This window comes from Sinohyriopsis cumingii, chromosome 11, assembly GCF_028554795.1.
Source record: "Sinohyriopsis cumingii isolate HCF-2022 chromosome 11, ASM2855479v2, whole genome shotgun sequence".
Taxonomy (NCBI): Eukaryota; Metazoa; Mollusca; class Bivalvia; order Unionida; family Unionidae; genus Sinohyriopsis; species Sinohyriopsis cumingii.
In genome coordinates this window covers 11656790-11681136 of record NC_142971.1, presented here as the reverse complement: position 1 = coordinate 11681136, position 24347 = coordinate 11656790, and the positions used below count along the sequence as shown (strand labels likewise).

At 34.7% G+C, this 24347-nt stretch overlaps 1 protein-coding gene across 4 annotated transcripts in view; it reads left to right on the top strand.

Moving 5' to 3' along the window:
* The window catches only part of LOC149787612 (uncharacterized), a 177594-nt gene that overhangs the window by 129038 nt on the left and 24209 nt on the right, over window positions 1-24347 (top strand). For all 4 annotated transcript variants that reach the window (XM_089973781.1, XM_089973779.1, XM_089973782.1 and 1 more), the window contains 9 exons: window positions 540-776; window positions 8559-8694; window positions 10330-10450; window positions 11297-11413; window positions 11800-11951; window positions 15073-15311; window positions 15737-15809; window positions 19469-19625; window positions 21924-22074. In XM_089973781.1, the coding sequence (XP_089829907.1) occupies window positions 540-776; window positions 8559-8694; window positions 10330-10450; window positions 11297-11413; window positions 11800-11951; window positions 15073-15311; window positions 15737-15809; window positions 19469-19625; window positions 21924-22074 (1383 nt within the window). The remainder of the gene's footprint in view (window positions 1-539; window positions 777-8558; window positions 8695-10329; window positions 10451-11296; window positions 11414-11799; window positions 11952-15072; window positions 15312-15736; window positions 15810-19468; window positions 19626-21923; window positions 22075-24347) is intronic.

The following is a 24347-nucleotide window of genomic DNA, read 5'->3' as shown; positions in this document are numbered from 1 at the left end:
CATAACATTAGTTTTATTCTTGTACCCTTGGCAACTCATAACATTAGTTATGTTCTTGTACCCTTGGCTACTCATAAAATTAGTTATATTCTTGTACCCTTGGCTACTCATAACATTAGTTATATTCTTGTACCCTTGGCTACTCATAACATTAGTTATATTCTTGTACCCTTGGCTGCTCATAAAATTAGTTATATTAGTGTACCCTTGGCTACTCATAACATTAGTTATATTCTTGTACCCTTGGCTACTCATAAAATTAGTTATATTCTTGTACCCTTGGCTACTCATAAAATTAGTTATATTAGTGTACCCTTGGCTACTCATAACATTAGTTATATTCGTATACCCTTGGCTACTCATAACAGTAGTTATATTAGTGTACCCTTGGCTACTCATAACATTATATTTGTGTACCCTTGGCTACTCATAACATTAGTTATATTCGTGTACCCTTGGCTAATCATAACACTAGTTATATTCGTGTATGCTTGGCTGCTCATGACATTAATTATATTCATGTATCCTTGGCTACTCAGCTGGACAAGGGATCTACAGAGATAGACCCCAGTTTGACCCCAGGGATTCCTTTGACCCTTTGGATAACCGGCCACCATATGAGCACGACAGTCAGCCGGAATACCCAGATGAGAAAGGAAGGCCACCATATTATGATGATGAAATTCCACGAGGAGAAGCACACCCTGTTGCTGCTGGCCCCCAAGATGATTACCACTCTGATGGCAGCAGACATACTCCATCTGTAGATGGCAGAAGTCAGTATAAAATTTGATTCTTTCCTTGAATTCAAACAATTTTAAGTGTCACATTAAGAAGAGAAAAGTTGTATCTTAAATAAGCTTAAAGGAGCAAAATTTAGTACTACAAAAAAGATGTCTTTTGTATTTTGTTGGTTTTAAGTGCACTTTTAACATGTTATGGACTGTATCATGTGACAAAATGGAATTAATGTGCCTTTCCCATGGACACACCAAGGCATCTGGCTTGGGCTGGAATGGGTAGGTATCCAAGCCAGTGACTCTTGAATTTTATGAGTCCAGTGTTCTACCAACTGAGCTAATGTGGCTCCCCCACAGAAGAGAAGTCTTCCATTTTAGTATTCACACAAACAGTGGACAGAGAAAAGGTAAAGAATTAGGAAGGTACAGAATAAATTAAAGTAATTAACTGGATCACTTGAATACTCTAAAATAAAAGGTTGGGGCTGAACATAACATCAGAGTGGTGAAATGTTAGTTTTTACCCATTGGCATGACAATGTTTTACTTGTTCATTTCAATACAATAACAATAATGAAGAGTACAGCAAAGATAAAAAGCACAATATTAATTTGGTCAAAATTCGTATTTGCTCAGTAATGAAGATTTCATTCAGTGATTTTGTTCACTTGCTGTGTTTCAGTTGAAGTGCTTATAGTTGACCTACATTACCTGTATGCTTTATATTTAATTGGAATAGTCATTAAGGGTTGGTCTAGTTGATAAACTGGTATAGTGGTGTTCATGCATTGTGCATGGTTTATATGATTGAGGCATTTCTGCCATACCAGGCATGCAGTGCAATATCAAGCCAGACAATATTCCACTGGAAGATGAAACCAGCAGGTAATTCAGTATGACCTTTTTCTCTCTTCATGTTTGTTCACTAGTATGTAAATAAGGGACAAATGCTTACAGAAAGGATACAGAAATCATCTAATTTATCATCTGATGCCGATGCCACTGTTAAGTCATGTTTGTAATTTTCAATACAATAATTTTATTATTTATTATGAGTAGAAGTATGATTTAAAAATATACGTATTGTATTTTATCTGATAATAAGCCCACGCTATTAATAAAACCCACTGCCATTGATAAGAAGCCCATTCCTGCATTTTGATAAATTTATTAGCCTGGTCTCAGCTCTTAAGGGAGAAATACAATACTGACATCTGAGACTAAGACCTGATCACAAGATCTTAAGGGTAAGACCCAATAAAAAGGTTTAAGACTAAGACCTGATCACAAGATCTTAAGGGTAAGACCCAATAAAAAGATTTAAGACTAAGACCTGATCACAAGATCTTAAGGGTAAGACCCAATAAAAAGGTTTAAGACTAAGACCTGATCACAAGATCTTAAGGGTAAGACCCAATAAAAAGGTTTAAGACTAAGACCTGATCACAAGATCTTAAGGGTAAGACCCAATAAAAAGGTTTAAGACTAAAACCTGATCACAAGATCTTAAGGGTAAGACCCAATAAAAAGGTTTAAGACTAAGACCTGATCACAAGATCTTAAGGGTAAGACCCAATAAAAAGGTTTAAGACTAAGACCTGATCACAAGATCTTAAGGGTAAGACCCAATAAAAAGGTTTAAGACTAAGACCTGATCATAAGATCTGAGAGTAAGACCCAATAAAAAGGTTTAAGACTAAGACCTGATCATAAGATCTGAGAGTAAGACCCGATAATAAGATTTGAGACTAAGATGTGCACTTCTGATATCCTGAGATTGTCACCTGCAATGAAGATATGAGATGAATACCTGGCCCCATACTCGTGAAACTTCTGAGCACAAAAGTTAAACTTGTGTTTAATATTAACAAGTTTTGATTTTTGGAAAGAACTTGGCCCCAAAATATGTTAAGAGGATACAATTTTACGATAAAGTTATGCTGTGTTCATCTAAATGCATTCCAGATTTAAAAGATACAGTCACACTCATTTATCTCGACCTTGCTTATCTCGTGAACCTGTGTATGATGAGTGTTTTGGTCCAGTCCCTAATAAAATCCTGTGCTATGCTAATATTTCCCCTCTTACCTTGACCTCTGCTTAGACAATAACTGCATTACATTGGGGGTAAGTTTCAATTGGAAAAGTGATGTGGACCTGCTTATTTGGATGCAGTGCAACTTGTAACATCCATCTCAGAGAAATATTACAAGAAATGATCAATAAAAGTGAACCATATTCACACACAATTTTGGTAAGTTTTTTTGACTAATCACAAGTCAGCACTAACAAAAGAAAATACTTTAACTCTAAATTTTCTCATATGGTGTCTGGGAGGAACTGGACGATATCAGCATCAGTCTTACATTGAACAGAGGGGTTAGCCCTCATAAATTTTGATCTAGTTCTGAACTTCGTCAGATGAGTTAAAATGTCCCTTTAGCACAGTTTTAGGCTCTTAAACATCCTCCTCTATGAATCCCTTAAAATAACAACCTATAGACAAAATAAGCTCTCCTTTTCCTGGATGTCTCCATAGCGAGATTAAATGTTGTCCCTCATAAATACTGATAAGACTAAACTATTTTGAATCTGATTTCACTGAAAATCTGATTTCACTGAAAAGTGACACGTAACTGTTTGAATAGAACTTATTTATACTGTAGCTACATTATGCAAATGAACATTTATCGCTCTTGGGCTGCACTTTAATGGATTACAGAAAGCAGTGGCAAGTTCAGAAGACATGCTGCTGCTAAACCTTTCTGTGATCTGGTTCCTTGTATCAATAAATACTGGACAATAAGCTGGTTTTCTGTTTAATCAGTGAGCTGTGTTTACAGAGAAAGTCACTGATCTGCTGGAGTGGCTTTAGTGCTAAAGGCAAATTAGACAGTCATGGGTGCTTCAGCCAAATATAATAGTAGATATGGACCAATGACAATTATGGCATTTTTGGAGACATGGGTAATTTTTTATGTTTAATAGCCTGTTAAGAATACAAATATATTATCTTGCCTGAATACAACAGGGGCTAATTAGAGCTAAGCTGTGACGGTAGAAACATGTTCTGGTAAAGTCCAAATCAGGTACAGTGTTTTTCTTTTCAATTAAAAGATCTTAATAAATATAAATTATTTACAGTACACATGTGCATCTCAGTAGCCATTTGAAGAAGAAATAAAAGAACAACAAAAAAATGATAATTTCTTTTAGCCATTGCAATGTATTAAGTGTGTTCACGTTTTTAACATTTTTTAAAAATTCTGATTCCTTTTTTCAGCCCATAAAATTTGACATTAATGACACTTTATAGTGTATCAATTTCCATTAAATAATATCTGTAGTTAGATTAATGGCAGCTATAGGTACACATATATATTTCTTCCCATCAGCAAAGACACAAGCAAATCCTCTTTGCTTCCATAGGGGTGGTCAGGTTTAAGAATTTTTCATTTGTTTTTAAAATTTCTTCAGGGGATAAGGTTGTTTTATTTACTGAGGAATATTAATGTGATATGTTCACAGCAAAATATACATTGTGTTTTTAAAAGAGAATAGAGTACACACTGTACCTTTTTTCAGGGATTGCACATATATGTACACACATGAGTAATTTATTAACAGCACTTTTCTGTATTGTCTGCAATGTACAGTTGGAGTCTGAATTCTGCCTACAAAGTTATGAAATCACAACACTTGTTACTAAAGTAAAACTAGAAATAAAGCAATAATTAATCTTAAAAACTGACTTGTTTGATGGCAACATTGCAGTAAATCTAAGAGTAACAGACAGGAATAAAGGTCAAGGACATCTTTAAAATTTTGTTACTGTTTTTTATGAACCCTGATGACTTGATACCTGGATGATAATTGAGATAACCAGGTTTGACTGTATTGGGATACTGTAAGTATGGTTTCTAATTTTTTGGAGTTTTGAGTTCAGTTTTTCTACTTGGGCAGTTTTGCTTCCATGGGTCAGTACTTGAGATTTGAAACTAAGACCTGGAGTTTTGACCTGAGATTATAACCTAAACTTCAGATCTGAGGCTAAGACCTGTTCTTGAGATATGATACATGTACTAAGATCTGTGAATGAAAATTGAAATTATGACCTGCTCAATAGATCTGAGGCTAAGACCTGTTCTTGAGATATGATACATGTACTAAGATCTGTGAATGAAAATTGAAATTATGACCTGCTCAATAGATCTGAGGCTAGGACCTGTACTTAAGGTCTGAAGCTAAGACCTGTATGTGAGACATAAGAATGGCTGTTACTTTAAAGTTTGAGAACTTGAGTCTTGGTGTTGTAATTTGTCATATAGTTTTGTCTACTGTTTGTGATGTGCAAGTTTGGAAAACTCTGTAACCACAGATGCAGATATTTTTCATATTCATCTTGGCCGTTCTTCAAAAAAAAAAGTGTTAAGAAATGAGCCCTTAAATTGCAGCATGGATTATCTTGTTCAAGATCCCTGATTACTGAAAAGAAATGAAGATTGCACTTGGATTCTAAATTACACTATTGTAATGACTGTACATCATAGGTAACACAAACTGCCTAAATTGTATGTATTTTAATCACGGCCCATTGTAGATACACAGACTGTCTAAATTGCATGTATTTTAATTTACTGTACTTAATGCATTGTAATTACCATACACAGGGTTCCCACGCTACCGATAATTTTTTTACCAACCGTGAAAAGTCCTTGAATTTTGCAAATATGATGAAAGTCGAGAAAAACCTGGGAATTTTCCTCCACTACTTGACGCTTGAAACAATTATGTAACTGAGTCATAACTGAACTGATCATGAGTTAAATTTATCGAGCTCTAACCAGAATATTATGAGGTTGCAGTATGGATCATGTGTGTGCTTGTTGTAAATAAATTTGTTGAGACAATCCAAGCGCTCAGTGGATTAGATTCGTCTGGTAGACTTTTTGTTTCACAGACAGTATGATATCCATATATCTTTTTTTATATGGAAGGTATGAAAACCAGTCTAGCATCTCAAGAGGCCAACATGGTGGTGTTAAAACATAGCTGCTTTGCGGATGGGCTAGCAAACTTAAATGTTGTTAAATCGAGTTAAACCTGCATGAAATCGATATGAAAATTATTTATTTTCTCGGAAATTGAGAGTATTAAAAATCGTTATGTCTTCAATCAGCTGAAAGACGATAAAACTAATGCGTTGATGAAATTTGAGCTGGTACTAATGATTGTGATTGCTAATTGCACGAGCACACAGTATCTAACAATCGTTATTTTCAAATGTTGTAGAAAACAAATTAAATGAAAGTTGTATACTGGTTGTAATAAAAATACAAAAACAAAAGAGCACAAAATTCTCTATATTTATTCTGAGACCAACTTCATCAAGGTTTTGTTGTATCACGTGACTACCACGTTGACATGTGCTCTCTCATGCAGTGAACATACGAAGCAGGGAACCAGACTACTCTGCTTGATGAATCAGACTGACCAAGTTTCTTGTAGTGGTTCTCGAAATAAATGTGTTGAGAATTATATATTTTTTCTGGTTTTTACAAAAAGTATCAGACTTTCATTTAATGTAATTGAAATTTTGTACAACATCATTAAAAAGGAGTTGTTGATATCACATGACTATTGGACTTCTGATGTCATCGTTTGAGACTTGTGAAGTCATGTGACTATTAATGCAAATGGCGAGTACTGGGTCAGGTTTTATCTATGCTGAGTTTTGTCTATACTGTCAGCAAATTAAAGACATAACAATTATATACTTGACATTTTTAAGAAAATAAATAATTTTACTATCGATTTCATGCAGGTATAAGTCAATATTACATAGTTTAAATTTGCTAGGCCACCTTGTAAACTATCTTTAGGTGGCAGCAGATTCCAGATTTTTTTATATGTAATTGCTCTGAACCCACACTCTGTCTTAAATGTCCAAATGTGAAAAATGGGGTTGGAATATTCAGAGGAAACCTGGATTAGAACAATTTTGAATCTCTGAGCTGAACTTTGGTGTGAATCTATTACAGTGACATGTAGCTTGAAACATTGGTTTCAGATCTTAAATAGGATGCAGGTGAAATGGGAAATTGTCATCCCTTTTATTATATATTAAGAAACGATAAGAGCACATGTATTAATACAGGTTTTGGGACTGGTTTACTGAGCTATAAGAAGACAAGTTGATTTTACAGAAAATTCAGTCCTTGTTTATGCATCAATACATAATTTTGAAGTTCTTTTGTCAAAATTTAAATCAACCCTTTTGTAAAATTAATGTCTTTAAATGAGGGAATTTTTAACCAAATTGTCTTAAGGAGTTTAGGTTGGTTGAAAAATCTTGTTTGAGATTTTATTGGCACACAAATTCAGGGTTAAACTTTTTTTGTTACAAGATAAGATTCTAATACTTAGCATTTATTGTTGGGGTTTTTCATATTGCGATAGGAAATGTTTACTTTGTAAAACATGCACATATATTGCTCTAGAATTCTTTGGAATTAAAAGTTTGAAAGGAAACGAAATAATTTATGCTCATTATTTTGTTTCCACATAGCAACATAATGCAGATCAGTGAAGAAAAGTTAGATTTGTATTCTGTACATTGAAATGGCTTTAAATGCCAGTTTATAGGAATATAGTCAGATTTGTTTTACTGTGACTCATTTTCTGGTTTTGTACATGATTATCTTATCTGACATAATATGTTTTGGAGAATCTTGAAAGAGAAACATCTTCAGATTCGGAACATGCATATTTTATAATCCAAAATGTTCTATAATTCCATTCAGTAATGGTCATATGTTAACCTTGAAAAAATTAATTTCATCCTGGAAAAACCTGGAAAAGAACTGGAAATTTATATTTAAAAAAGTGTGGGAACCATGCATACATTATAATATATTGTAATTGCTGTGCATTGTAATGTATTGTAATTACTGTACATCATAATGATTTGAAATTACTTTACATAATGTATTTTAATTACTGTACATCATAATGTATTGTAATTTGTGTACATCATAATGTATTGTGATTACTGTACATCATAATGTATTGAAATTACTTTACACAATGTATTTTAATTACTGTACATCATAATGTATTGTAATTTCTGTACATCATAATGTATTGAATTACTGTACATAATGTATTTTAATTACTGTACATCATCGATACACAAACCATTTATGAGAATTGTTTGTCAGTGTCTGAACTTGACTGTAAACATCAAGTCACATAGATGACTTTTTCAAACTAGTGCTTTCAGGTGCAAATAATTAAATACTGCTAAGTGGGGGATAGACAGGCACACCTTCCTTTTTTGTCCATTCAGCATATACATCAGGATTTGTATTCAACCACATTAATTTAGTATTTAAAATAACACTTTCCCAACTCTAATTTTCTCAGCTACTACTATCCTGGGTTCTTCGTGTACCAGATCAACTGGTTGCCATGTATAGCCTGTCATGTGCTGATGCAAAATGGCATTAAACCTCATAACAAGAATAACAATCTCATCTACTTCAAAACCATAAATATCATTTTCATCTTTGCTATCATCAGTCAGTGTTTGCTGAATGAATCATCAGAAGATGAATTGTGTCTGAAATGAAAATTTTATAAGAAAAGAACATTGGAACTCAACCATTTGTTCTGTACATCACACAGAATAAATGTGAGTGAAATCACTGTAGTTTGCTTAATGACTTTGGTGTAATCATTGAATGGAGGTGGGTCATTTTTAAATAAAGTATAATAATAATAATAATAATAGTAATAATAATAAACAATACATTTCAGCAATGAAGTGGCGCCGACCAGATCTGCAGGAGGTCATTGACTACTTGAGCCATCCAAGTGACATGATCAAAGCTAATGCAGCAGCCTACCTACAGCATCTTTGTTATAATGACGATGATATAAAAGCTAAAACAAGGTACAATATACTCTTGCATGATTACATTTTGAGATGTGGATAGAATCCCATTAGATTTAGATGTGATATCTTTGTAACATCACATTGTAATGACCAGTTTTGTCTTAGCGAAAAGCAAGGTCAGTGCATAGAGCTGATATGAATAACCAGACATTCAAATCAAAAAACGTTTTGCAAATATTTAAATACAAATCATTATTTGAATATTTCTTTGTTTACCTGGCTAGTTTGGCAGTATTTTATAATAGAAGCAAACAGGGCAAAATGTAAACTATGCAATGACCGCACTGGTGGCCTACTGGTTAGAGTGTCCACTTCGGATGCAGGAGGCCATGAGTTTGAACTGGCAGATTCATTCCAAAGACTTATAAAAATGGTACTAACAGCTGCCTCACTAGGCGCTCAGCATTAAGAGGTTGGTGTTAGGTCTGGTTGGCTTGGTGTCAGGATAATGTTACTGGGTGGGACATGATGTTACGTATCTGCGGCATGATGCCCCAGTGCTAGATATCACTATATACTGTCACACTGCAGACATTGTTGTGATATGACTGATTTTTTTTTAAAAGCTATGTTAAAAATCCAAATCACACACATACACACACACACACACACACACACACACACAAACTATGCAATGTTGAATTAGGCAATTAGTGAACAGTCTAAAACATGCTAAATCAGCTGAAGTTGTGAAATGTTACTCATAAGGTAAACAATGATATTATCAAAGTTTGATATAGTTACATTGCTCACATTTTGATTTGTTGGCATTGATGCAATTTTGAAAGATATTGTGTAATATGGAAGGGTGATAAAGAACATGGTATAGATCAGGGGTTGATAAAGAACATGGTATTGATCAGATGTTCATAAAAAAAACATGTGGATCAGGGTTGTCATATCAAAGTCAATAAAGCCTTTATGTACCATCAGTCACTGTATCCAAATTTAATTAAATTTGTCACAAGTCAGTGCAATTTTCATTGTGTACAAGTCACTTCTCATACTGTTTGTTGAGATGGACCCTGCAGTAAACATAACAAGTAATCAAGAGTTACAGCCTTTTTTTATAGATAGATCATCTTCATTACTACAGGAACATTTTTGGTATCTGTGTTTGGAGCATTTTGCAGCTTGGCTGGTGGGAAGAGGATGTGGTGTGTTGGAGGGGTTGTCATAAATGTCATAGCAAACATAGGAAAAAAAGAACGGGTTTTGTAGCATTGACATAAATTGTAATTCTGTCCAAATACAATCAACAATTATTCCAGTAGGAAATTTTGAAATATGTTTCAGCTCAACCAGTGCAGTAGATATAGAATCACAAACTTATGTTCATGATGGTAATAAACTCCTTAATAATACAAGCTTTTTGAAACTTCTTAAGTAATGCAGTCTGCTAATTGCTGCATGCAGCTTGAACCATGCAAAATATTTAATGACATAAATTTCATACTTAATAAATTTATATTTACAATTGTGCATACAGATTGCAAATCACCTCACTGAACAGAGACCTGAAACTAATAACATGGAGGAAGTTTTCGTGTAAGCAATATTCAGAGCTTGTTTACATATATGCAAATTTATTATTTGACGATTTGGGACAATTTTTGACTTTTGATTTTCCAGAGGCCTTGATGGTTTACCTCCCCTAGTTGAGCTGCTGAACAGTGAATTTCCAGAGGTGCACAAGAATGCCTGTGGTGCATTGAAGAATCTCTCATATGGCAAAAATAACGATGATAATAAGGTAAGTAATAACCTCTTTTGGAAAGTTTAATAAAACCAGGTCCATTCTAGGACACAAATTGCAGGATTTTGAGAATTTGGCTAAAGCTGGGCCTGATTTTCTTTGCATTAAGACAACTTTGATAGCCAAACCTGCTGTTATATAAATTCTTGTCACAGTATTCTCTATAGCTCTTTAGTGATCTGCAGATACAATGGTAGGATTGTGATCTTGATACAATGGTAGGATTGTGATCTGCAGATACAGCTATAGGACTGCTCTGCTCATTAAGGTAAATTGGACATGACCTTTATGGCCATAAATTATTGTACAGAAGTTTTTAGTATGCAGCGCTAGAGTCCATTAAATTTTGTTTTTTCCCCCATATATTTATGATAGTTATGTTATGACTTTGTCACAGATGTCCCAAAATAAAAACTTATCTTTGTCAATTTGATTTACATGAGATACTTGCCATCCCTTTCTTAAATTACTTAGTCCTCCTAAAATGTGAACATCCCCTATTTAGATTACTTGATTGTAAATGTAACACCGGTCTAAAGATGATTGGAGAGATAGAAGTACAGCATAAGTAGGTCAGATGCAAGCCATGTAAAATTCTGTACACAGAAAGTATTCATGAAACTTTTATATTGAAGTTTTTCAAGTGACACAGTTTTACTAAAGCTTGAATGGTAGAGGTTTCATGATGTTAAAATTAATTCCTTCTCATACATGTTTCATGTAATAGACTAATTCTGAGTACAGAAGTTGGTTATGTGATTATGGAATTTTTAAGTCTGAATTCCCCACCCTCTTGAAGGATAAGACAGCAGATCTGCAGGTCGTGCATGTTTTTTGTTGCAGAGAGCAATAAAGAATGCTGGCGGTATACCAGCTCTGATCCGGCTTCTGAGAAAAACACAGGATGAAGATGTTAGGGACAGCGTCACAGGAGTCCTCTGGAATCTCTCCTCTTTAGAGGTCAGTAAAAAGAGTCAAATTAGGGATAGAATGATTGTCTGCAACTCTCTTTTAAACGTTTTCATTGCGTGTATATATAATTCTAAATTTTTACAGGATCTTTTTATCAAACTTTTCCACCATTTGTATATAATTTATCATTTTTATGGGATGTTTCTATCAAACTTCTACCATGTGTATACAATTCTTCATTTTTATAGAATGTTTCAAGAGTTTACAACTCTAAAAAAGTTGCAAATATAGCACTGCAAAACTTTAAATAGTTTGGTCTCTGTTAGTAATTTTAACACAGCAAATAAAAAATTGGATAGTTTGTAGCAAAATGTCTTGAACTCTTTTTATTCTTATTAAATTTTACTAGAGTAGTTTTTCAATTTTACATACAGGACCTGAAGAAACCAATAATTGATGATGGCCTGGCAGTTCTGGTAAATGTGGTAATCATTCCACACTCCGGCTATGACAAACCAGGGATGACCACCTTCCAGGGCCATGAACCTTTTACCACTATCTTCCGGAATGTTACAGGGGTTCTTAGGTGGGTATAGCTGGAGTGCTCTACAGAGTTTAACTGCTTTTCATTGAACAGTTTACACATCAAATTAGTTGGACATTCAGAGAATTAATGGCTCTTTCTTTAAGCAATACAACTGTACATAACAAATTATTATGGGTTTTATGCCTGTCAGTAAAATAACCCATTAAAATTGCTTAGCAACAAAGCTAGGAATTTTTAATGTCAAGGCATAATGCACCATGGTTGCCAGCCTGGGCAGATTGAGTCATAGGATTCAAACGTATACTCTTTTTGTCCCAATTACAGTAAGTAACCACTGAGTCACTGTGGCTCCTGTCTCTATTAATTGTCTCTTACTTAGATCTACAGTTGCATAGATGTAGATCTACACTTACATAATGTGCATAACACATTTGGACTGATCCACTAGCACATAATGCAGCTGCAGATATGAGCTTACAATTTTTGCTGTTGGGTATGTGGTTTTTTTTAACACAGGCCTGATAATTCTCCAGATACACTGGATATTCCAGAATCATAGGGTTTGTTTCATGTATGAAAGTAACCTGAGGATATACAGTAATAATGACTTCCATTTCTAGTCTTTTATTTTAAGAAAATAACACAAAATTATAACCCAAACCTATAGCATAGCACAAAAAGTGAATTTTTTTTAGGTTTTGCCTTTTTTCTTGCACTTAGGGACACTACAATAAGTTATATTTTGGAAAAGATACCAAATTGGGCATCAGGAGCATTTACATCATTGTTTACTCATACAGATACTGTTTGGTTCTGCAGATGAAGTATGCTAAGAGAAAAATTTGAAAGAAATTATTTCATTTCTAGGACAGGCTCTGCCAATGTGTATGTTATTTCATTTCTAGGATAGGCTTGGCCAATGTGGGCATTATTTCATTTCTAGGATAGGCTAGGCCAATGTGTTTTATTTCATTTATAGGATAGGCATGGTCAATATGTGTATTAATTCATTTCTAGAATTGGCTTGACCAGTGTGCACATTATTTCATTTCTAGGATAGACTAGGCCAATGTGGACATTGTTTCATTTTTAGAATAGGCTTGGACAGTGTGGGTATTATTTTATTTCTAGGATAAGCTAGGCCAATGTGTGTATTATTTCATTTCTAGGCTAGGCTAGGCCAATGTGGGCATTATTTCATTTCTAGAATAGGCTAGGCCAATGTGGGTATTATTTCATTTCTTCGATAGGCTAGGTCAATGTGGGCATTATTTTATTTCTAGGATAGGCATCGCCAAGGTGGGCATTATTTCATTTCTAGGACAGGCTTGGCCAATGTGGGAATTATTTCATTTCTTGGATAGGCTAGGCCAAGGTGGGAATTATTTCATTTCTAGGACAGGCTTGGCCAATGTGCATATTATTTTATTTCTAGGATAGGCTTGGCCAATTTGTGTATTATTTCATTTCTAGGCTAGGCTAGGCCAGTGTGGGAATTATTTCATTTCTAGGCTAGGCTAGGCCAATGTGTGTATTATTTCATTTCTAGGATAGGCTAGGCCAATTTGTGTATTATTTCATTTCTAGGCTAGGCTAGGCCAGTGTGGGAATTATTTCATTTCTAGGATAGGCTAGGCCAATGTGTGTATTATTTCATTTCTAGGATAGGCTAGGCCAATGTGTGCATAATTTCATTTCTAGGATAGGATAGGCCAATGTGGGCATTACTTCATTTCTAAGACAGGCTTTGCCAATATGGGCATTATTTCATTTCTTGGATAGGCTAGGCCGATGTGTGATTTAATTCATTTCTAGGGTAGGCTTGGCCAATGTGTTTATTATTTCATTTCTAGGATAGGCATGGCCTATGTGTGTATTATTTCATTTCTATTATAGGCTAGGCCAATGTGGGCATTATTTCATTTCTAGGATTGGCTTGGCTAATGTGCTTATTATTTCATTACTGGGATAGGCTAGGCCAATGTGTGCATTAAATTAATTTTTAGAATAAGCTTGGCCAATGTTTATATTATTATATTTTTAAGACAGGCTTTGCCAATGTGGGCATTATTTCATTTCTATGACAGGCTTGACCAATGTGCATATTTTTTCATTTCTAGGACAGGCTTGGCTAATGTGCGTATTATTTCATTTCTAGGATAGGCTTGGCTAATGTGCATATTTCATTTCTAGGATAGGTGTGGCCAATGTTTGTATTATTTTATTTCTAAGACAGGATTTGCCAATGTGGGCATTATTTCATTTCTAGGACAGGCTTGACCAATGTGCATATTTTTTCATTTCTAGGACAGGCTTGGCTAATGTGCGTATTATTTCATTTCTAGGATAGGCTTGGCTAATGTGCATATTATTTCATTTCTAGGATAGGTGTGGCCAATGTTTGTATTATTTTATTTCAGCGACAGGCTTTGCCAATGTGGGCATTATTTCATTTCTGGGATAGGCTAGGCCAATGCGTGTATTATTTCGTTTCTAGGACAGGTTTGGATAATGTGCGTATTATTTCATTTCTAGGATATTTGTGTGTATTATTTTATTTCTAGGATAGGCTAGTCCAGTGTGGGCATTATTTCATTTCCAGGATAGGCTAGGCCAATGTGCGTATTATTTCATGTTTAGGATAGGCTATGCCGATGTGGGCATTATTTCATTTCTATTAAGGCTTGGCCAGTGTGCATATTATTTCATTTTTAGGATAGGCTTGGCCAATGGGTTTATTATTTCTTTTTTAGGATAGACAAGGCCAGTGTGGGTATTATTTCATTTTTAGAATAGGCGTGGACAATGTGGGTATTATTTTATTTTTAATACAGGCTTAGCCAGTGTTTGGTATTGTTTCATTTGTATGGTAGGCTTGGCCAATATGGGTATTATTTCAGTTCTAGGATAGAATTTTTTAAAAGAGCATTTTAAATAAAAATTCATATTTTGTTTGTTTTTAAAGAGACATGCATAAGTAATTATGAGTATTAACTATCTAAGCATATATTTCAGATTTTTAAAATAAAAGATTTGAGATATATTAGATTATTTCAAGAGTACTAAGGTTGTCATTGAATAAAATTAATATTAATCACTTGTACAATTATAATTTGTAATGGCATTATTAAAATCCTAATTAGGTTAGTTTATATTTCAGGAATGTGAGTTCAGTTGGCATTGAAGCAAGAAGGAAGTTACGCGAGTGTCATGGTCTAGTGAACTCGTTAATTCATACATTACAAAGTGCAAATGAGCAGAATAATATTGACAATAAACCGGTGGAAAACTGTATGTGTATATTGCGAAACTTGACATATCGTATTCAGGAAGTGGAGGACCCTGAATTCTTTAAGAAGAGAAATGCAACATTACAACGGCAGAAACAGCCAAGCAAAGGTTTGTGCAAGGGTTCAGAGATTTATTTTTCAATATGGTCAGAGGTGACTGCAGAGTGCTTTTGATCATTAACATGATTTTCATTTATGTATTGCAAGGGAAATTTGTAATAGTAAGAACTCATTTTGTTACATTCTAAAATTTAAAACATTGGTACATTTACACTTGGATTTGTTTTATTTCACATATTGAAACAGATATTTCAGCCATCTGCCACCTTTGTAAAGTACTGTAAATAAATAACTTTTGTTACAAAAATATTTTAACTGTGCTAGAACAGTTTTTTACATTAAATGCATCAAGATTTGAATTTTTTGCTCAAAGCAAAAGAAGTGTTTTGATGATTGTTTGATATGTAAAAATTATTTCTATTCTTTTGTGAAAGAAGAATTATAGGTTCCAATACTTTAACTTCTTTTTCACAGAAAATACCGGTTGTTTTGGTGGTGGTAAGAAGAAGCCACAAACTAAAGGAAAGAGCCCAGATACAAATCAACTGTAAGTACTTGTCAGATGCAGGATTTTCACCAGTTAGGAAAAAGCCACAGAATTTTGAATATTCAGGAAAGTAGGGGGAAAAGTTGATAAGGGGAAATTGAAATTTCAGTTCAGATTTGAGTAGTGGTTAGAGTGTCCGCCTCAGATGCAGGAGGTCGTGGGTTCGATCCTCGGCTGAGTCATACCAGAGACTTATGAAAATGGTACTAACAGCTGCCTTGCTTGGTGCTCAGCATTGAGAGGTTAGTGTTAGGACTGGTCGGCCTGGTGTCTGGAGAATGTAACTGGATGGGACATGATGCTACATGTCTGCGTCATGATGTCCCATTGCTAGACATCACTATAAACTGTCACACTGCAGACATCATAGTGATATGACTGAAAAATTGTTAATTCCATCACACACACACACATACACTCAGATTTGAGTAGAAATGTCAGAGGAAACATCTGGAAGTATTGTTCTCTAAGTCAGGGAAATGTTAAGATAGACAAGCAGTCAGGGAAATGTGTAATGTCCAAGGCTGGAGTTGTTTTATCAATGCTGAACATGCAGAGAAACATTGTGCAATGCCCACGGCTGAAGCTTTTGTCTTATTCATTATGTCCTTGTGAGAAATTAAATTACCAAAGACAAAAATTTACTAATTTTTTTTTAAATGGATGGTGGTTTTATTATCAAGCACAGGCTAATTATTAGAGACGTGTGGTCAGTTCCTTTCATTTAACATGTTTAATAACAGAAAGTATGTCTGCGTTTGACATGAAACATACGGTCAGGGAAAACATGCAATTGGTCAGATAGTTCATTTTCATAACTGAGAACAGACACATTCATGATATTCACTGTCACTTGCATTGTTTTAAGAAAAGCTTGAAAACATTTTTTGTCATTTTAAGCAACACAGCCACAGTGCTGATGGATAATTCAGTTTGAAACAGAAATGTGGGACCTGGATATGGTCTAAAAGAGAGAGAGAGAGAGAGAAATGTAAAACCTGGATGGGGGGTCTACAGGAGAGAAATGTTAGACCTGGATGGGGTCTAAAAGAGAGAGAATTGTGAGACCTGGATGGGTTTTAAAGGAGAGAGAAATGTGAGACCAGGATAGGATCTAAAGGACACTTCCTACTTGATACTAATTTTTTTTTAAAATGGGAACCAGTCTGGAAATGAGTGAATATAAAATAGAGTATATATGGGTTTAGCTGTCCAGGATTGGTTGGTAATAAAAGTTAGATTTTTAGTAAAAAGATTCTTCTGAGCAGTTATCCTAGTTGTAACTGAAAAAAAAGAGACATTTTTTTGGATGGAGTTTCAGTCTTTTAACACTATTCACAGAAGCTGTCGTCCAGGATGCATCTTTACTAATATTTGTATAGGTTTGATCATGAGCGTACAGAAATTTAAAGTTATTGAATTTTTAATATGATGGTGTTTTGCATACATATACTATGGGATCTAAATTAGTATGGTGATTCCCTTAGGAGAATGAGAAATGTGAGAACTGGATGGGGACTAAAGGTCAAATATGAATCGAAATGAGGTGGGGATATAATGTGCCATTCATAGCACTGGTTTATTTCTTATATGGCAAAACAAATGTTCAAGTCCAAGTTGCTGTGCTTCCATTGGGCAGTGACATTGGATGTTGTTTGTACATGATCACTACAGATGTGTTAAAACTAATTGAATAGAAAGGCTAAGTATTAATGGAAACTCGTATTACTCTCAAATGATTCAAGATGCTAAGCCTTTTAGCTGACTTCAGCTGGGATAGGATTAATAGGTTAAAGTGATTATGCATCAGTTTTTCACTTTGTTTACTAGTAACTCAGATCAGAGATGCTGAAGTGATCTAGATCCCTATCATATGCATACATGCCAACCATTACTCTTTTGGCATAATCATTACACTTTTTTTTCTCACTTAATTACGCCATGCACGTAAATGTATTCAGATGACGCGTTTTTGGTATGTCCCCCTCCCAAAAAAATTAATAATTTGTTTTCATGTTTTTATTAAAAAATCCCATTAATCTTTCAGACCGTACTCTAAAAAAACAGCTTCTATGTAACTACGACATAAGAGTACACTTGTCCGTAGCCTTGTGTGCACTTTCCTAATAGTATTAGATTCTATTTATAGCAGCTGCCCTATTTCCAAGAAACATGCTGGTTTTACTTTAAAACTTTGACCTCAATTTCTATTTATAGCAGTTATATGGCTTAGGAGAGAACAGACTGATTTTCTAATTTTTAATCTTTGCTTGCTGATTCTTTGTTCTAATTCAGATCTGATACAGAACCAGTCTGTAGGTATTTGGTGCTAAAAGTAAAGTCAAATTTAGTAAAGTGTGTTAGAGCAATAATGTTTTTCAAATAATTTCACAGATGGATTAGAAAAAGCCAAAAATCTAATTCAAAGATGAATACATGAATTACACAATACAGCTCTCCATTCTAGGGCAGCTTCACACCCACTGCAGGCTGTGTGGAAATGATTTTAATATTGGTCATAATGGTAAAAACAAAGAAACCTTGAATTAGCTCGTTTTACAAACTCCAATACTAAGGTAACTTGTAACTTCTTTTTTAAAGCGGAACTAATAAATGCAGAGCCATTATTTACCAAGTTCTTAATAGAAAACAGACTACCCCTAGCAGTAGAAGACTATGTTGGTCCTTTGTTCAAACAGCTGTTTCCAGATTCCAAAATTGCAGAACATATGCATCTGCAAGAACAAAATCATCTAATATTATTAGGTGTTTAGCAGAAGATAGTTCACTTAAAATTGCAGAAACCATGAAAATTGGGCCATTTAGTATTGCGACAGACAGGAGCAGTGATTATGATGACAAAAGTTGTACCCTGTCTGTGCAAGAGACTTTGAGAATGAAAAGGGCAAAGTCTGAGTGCTCTTTCTTCATTACCAGAATTAACAGTAGATTCCACTGGAGAAAACATTTTTTATTTGTTTGATAATGCTTGGAATAAACATAAATTGGCAGAACTATATTAGGCTTTCAGCTGATACTGCATCAGTGATGACTGGAATTCATAAAGGATTTGCATTCTATATTTTGAAAAATGTCTCCATCAGTGTACATATCGGGTTGTCCCTGTCTTATGATACACCTTGCTGCAGGAAAGGCTGCTGATAAATTAGAAGAACTCCTGAAGTATCAGGTTGGCATTCTTTCTGACAATGTACTTCATGTAGACAGATTTGATGTGTGATGGCACTTTATTTACCAGCTAAAAGATTCAATAACTGGAAAGCAAAAATAAAAATGAATTAAGATCCAGGTTCAGTAACCCAGCACTTGGTTCTCTACTGGTGTGTAAAATATTCATAATCTCAGCTGGTACAAAGTGTTTTGAAATGCAATATGAGACTGTTGCTTTTTAAAGCTCAAAGTGATATATATGAAAATTTGAAGCAGTAATTGATGTAAGAAGACCAGAAGGGGTAAGCAATTCATTGTGTACATATGCTTATTGAATTTTATTCTGTTATATGTGGATTACTCTTTTTCTGCTTAGATTACTCTTGTTGTCCACTTGGATTACTCTTTTTTTCCTTGCCAGGGGTTGGCATGTATGCATGTGGCCAGCATTTTACTGTTAACTGACTCTAATCACTCTGTCTTTGTAGACCACCTCCAAGACTTCCTCCACAGGCCAATGAATACAAGGGGTTATGGTCTGCTAATGCTGTGCAGCAGTATCTACATCTACTAACCAGCTCAAATCCTGTCACACTTGAAGCATCATGTGGAGCCCTGCAGAACCTAGCTGCTTGTGACTGGCAGGTAAGGCAGCAGCCAGAAACACAAATCTAATGACAATAAGTTATGGCCTACTTTTAGTCCTTTCATAGCAATTGCATCATGTATTTGAGTGAGCTACTAAACTTAAAATGTTGGCACTTCCTATCTAGTATCTTTGCTAGCCAAGATTCTGATGTGATAATCCCATCTATACCATGGCAGATCAAACATATATATTGGTGCTTTGTCCTATTGACCTTTATTGGATTTTATGAGTTGCCTCCCTTTTTAATTTACTGACGGCTAACCAGTGGCCTAGTGCATTGTACATCGGCCAAAAATGGTTTGGACAATTGACTTAAGAAGGATACTTTGGAATTTAACAACAGAATTATGACTGTGCACCAGAGGGAAGCCATTACAGGTGTATCTGAGTGAAAGGTATTTGTGCAAACATGGACTGGCACTGAAAAATTGTCCATTCAGGTCGTGTGCTCCCCTTGTCTCAGTCATGTAGGAATAGTGTTCAGATTTGAATAACTTAATTTTGATTGGATAAAGTGGCTTGCTGCCACATCCAATAAAATACACAGACCCAAAGCACAATAATATCTGCTTAATATGCCAAGGTGTAGATTGGGTTATCACATTGGAACCTTGGCTAGCCTCTCAGTGCATAAACATTACTATTATGTGACTATAACTTGGGGTATTTCAACCAGAAATTTCTATAAGCTGCTCCGTTGACTTTGGGAAAGTGCTACAGGTTGCATAGACCATGTGACCCTGGTGTTAACCTCATTGGAAATTGTCCTTTCATTCATTTAATTTTTTATTGTAAAACAGCAGTATCTATTTCTGCAAGAAATGGCTGAAACCAACTTGTGTTGGCAGTATTATATTAAAAGAAACAAGAGTGCCATATTGGGAGCAGTTTGGAAAGCTCTGCTTATTCTGATTTATCAACTACTCGTCAGTATACAAGGACAAGGCTTTTTTTCTCAAGCTTGTTATGGCATAGTGTTTTAACCAAAGTATGGCATTAGACCTTCATTCCTTGTTTGCTGATGCCTTTTTCACTTAAGAGTTCTACATATTAATTCATCAGTGCACGGGCCTGCAACCTACGGCACACATGCCACATGGTGGATGTGTGGCACGTAAAGATTTGATTTTGACACTGTTACTCTCTTACTGGTGGTGTGCGCTCATTCATTCTGTAATTAATCTGGAACAAAGTGGCATGCTATGTAAAATAGGTTGCTGACCCCTGTACTAGTGCGTCTTGTTCATACTTAACTTTTGTATACATGTTTTCACATGTTTGTGTTAGTAGAGGCATTGCTGCAGATAACTAGTTTATTCATGTTTTCTTTTAAATATAAAAAAATCTTATGTTTCATTTTGGTCATTTGAAAACCAGTCTTTTTATTTGAGATCATTAATAGTGTCATTATTCTATATTCTTGTGTATTCAATTCATTATGCCTGATTGGCTGAAATATCACCCCCAGTACTATTAGATTCCAAGGTAATGCCCATTTTATCAATATAATTGATGTGAAGTCCTGATATTATGATGAGATACTACATCATAAGTAAAGTCCTGACATCACAGTGACATGTCACTAGTAAAGTAATAACGTCATTAATTCGACATACCATTTCACAAGTCAAGTAATGACATCACAGCAACATGCCACGTCACGTCAAGTAATGACATCACAGCAAGATGCGATGTTACAAGTCAGGTAATGACATGACCTTGATAAACCATGCAATCAGTCATGATGTTTAAATAATATGTCATATTATAAGGAATGACATCACAGAGACACCATGTCATAAAGAAAGGCATGATGTTTCAGTGACACATTTTGAGTAGTCATGGCATCACAATGATACACTATCTGATAAGGAAAGGTCATGACATCACATTGACACCATAAAGAAAAATTGTAACATCACAGTGACATGAGGTCACAATGAAGGTCATGACACCAGTGACACACCATGTCATAATAAAATCATGACATCACAGTGATGCAACTTGTCATAAATAAAACCTTGATGCCACAGTGACAAACCATAAGAAAAGTTATCTCTGTGACATGTTAAGGAAAGTCATGATGTCACAATGATATCCAAGTTTCTGACTACATTTTTTACATTATTACTGGATTTTATGACATGATATCAATTTGAAAGCATATTGTACCAATTTGGAAGCATATTATAGTCATAGATATGTTAAAGTGTGCATTTTATTAGCAGGACATTTATGCAAGTTTATGTCTTGCTGTTGTTTGCAGTTTATATTCCACTCTCTATACTTTACAGCCAGCTGTCGAGATTCGTGCAATTGTTCGGAAAGAGAAAGGTCTGCCAGGTCTAGTTGACTTACTTACCTATGAGCTTGACAGGGTTGTATGTGCTGCTGCCACAGCTCTCAGAAATCTTTCTCTAGATGAAAGGAATAAAGAATTAGTAGGTAAGTAAAATCTCATGAAATGATGTTTGACAATATTGAAAGAGTACTTATTTTTTCATGCCTCCAAATTTTTATATAAGTTATATTGGTACTTTACACAAATCTCTCTATGTCAGTGATGTCACATAACTGTATTTATCACTATACATCAGCATCTTGAAAATCTTGTTATTGCTGCTTCTCCTACATGGAAATTCATATCAACATTGGAAATTCACTAAAAGGCTTCTTATGTCTAGTTGGTAATAAATGGAAATAGTGCCAGTCTGTCATCCATTATGGGCACAGCAGCAGCCATCTTGAAAATATTGTTATTGTTACTTCTGAATGGAAAATCATGTCTTGAATATATTGTGATCTCGACTTCTTTCCAAATGTGTGGCTATGTCAACATGGATTTATCAGCAATAGACTAATTATGATACCTACATGGCCCTAAATGAAATGGTGCTGGTTATACATCCAATATGGCTGCCATGACAACTGTTTTAAAAATCTTGTCATTATCACCCCTTCCATGGATGACCATTGATGACATGGGATTTTCATCGAAAGATAATGATGTGAACTTTGTCTTGAATGAAAATTGTGCCAAGCTGACATCCAGTATGTGTACCACAACAGCTACTTTGAAAATCTTGTTATTGCTGAAGAATATCAGAGATGGTTTCAATGCAAGACAGTTGAAAGGAAGAAATGGTCTTGAATTCATCAGAATTCTTTTTGCCTAAATAAGGGATTCTTGTTTAATAAATGTTATTCTTCGAATGAAAATGATAAACTGTTTCTGAGGTAGATGATGTCACTTAGAAACAAATATTCATCAGTGTTATTGTTACCTTCAGTCTCTTCCATTGTTGATTGCATACTAGCAAAAACGATGGAAAAATGATCATTGCTGAAAAATCCGGATAATTGGTTCATCCATGTTTTATTTGGATCTGGGTTTTATCTTAAAATTAGTAAAATTAGTCAGGGAACCAGACTAACTTAACAGAATTACCCCAGGTGTTTTAAACTGCACCTATTTGTTCATGCGACGCGTCTGCATGATCAAACTGTTGATTATAGAGTTTTTAAATGGCATCATGAAAGCGGTGCTTTATCCGGTGCTTCTGTTGGAATTTGTTTAATATTATACCTCCATTGTTTAAGACCAAAGGAAAAATAAACTTCTTGAAAAGTGTTAATAATCAACACAGAAGAATGAAAAGGAGTATTCAGATTCTTGTGTATAAAAGCTGGAAAGGACACAATTATATTTATTGGACATCACATGCCAATTTGAGTATGTCTTATGGCAGGAGATATGATTGCCATCGTCATGTGAATTGGAAAAGAATTTCCAGAATTATATCAAGTTGAGAGATAGCAACAAGTCAATGAGCTGCATAGGGTTTGGAACTACAGTTTGTGTAACTGTACTAGTGGTAAATAAAATCTATGCGTACATTACAAACTTTTCAGTTGAACATAATGTTTATTGTCGATGTGTCAAACTTTTAATTATGTTTTCCAGCTTTACAATAGCAGTTAATAATATTTTGTTACACCCTTACTGAAAACTGGTCATCTTACTGAAAAAAATCAACTGCCTTACAGAGACGGACTCATCAGGGTTGGCAGGTCTGTTGTACTCATCGACGAGATCTCTCATGTATAATTGAATATATATGTAGCTTGTTTTGAACCTAACAAAATAAACAGCAACTAATACTGAACAAATGGTCAAATTTGACAAAATTGCAGTTTTGAGAAATAACAGTTTTACTTTATGAAAGAAACTTAATAATGTGTTTTTCATGGTAATTTTCAATCTTTAAGGTTGTCAAATGATCACATTTTTACAGGTTTGTCTAGATCCAGACTTTGAGCAGAGTTTGTAGATTAATACCTTATGATGACCATGACATTGTCATCCATTTGATTAGGGCTGTTCCATTTAAATACACATGATACCCAGGGAAGACACTTTTTAAAAATATATGTCAGGATACTCAGATTACCCATAGAGTTCATATGAAAGTAATACAGAATTCACAATTACAGTACGAGTGACTATTCTACATTAAAATTTCCTTCCCAAGGTCCCATGTATATTTTACTGGAACAGACCTTACTGTAATGGTACTTGATGCATAACCATGTGATGATTGCTTGCATGCTTTTTAATGGAACATTTCACTTGTTGATTTGGCTGTATCTTACAGTGGAAATGAGTGCTGAGTGCTTTTCCCAAGAACTTGAGGCAACCAGTTTGGCTGGCCTGGATT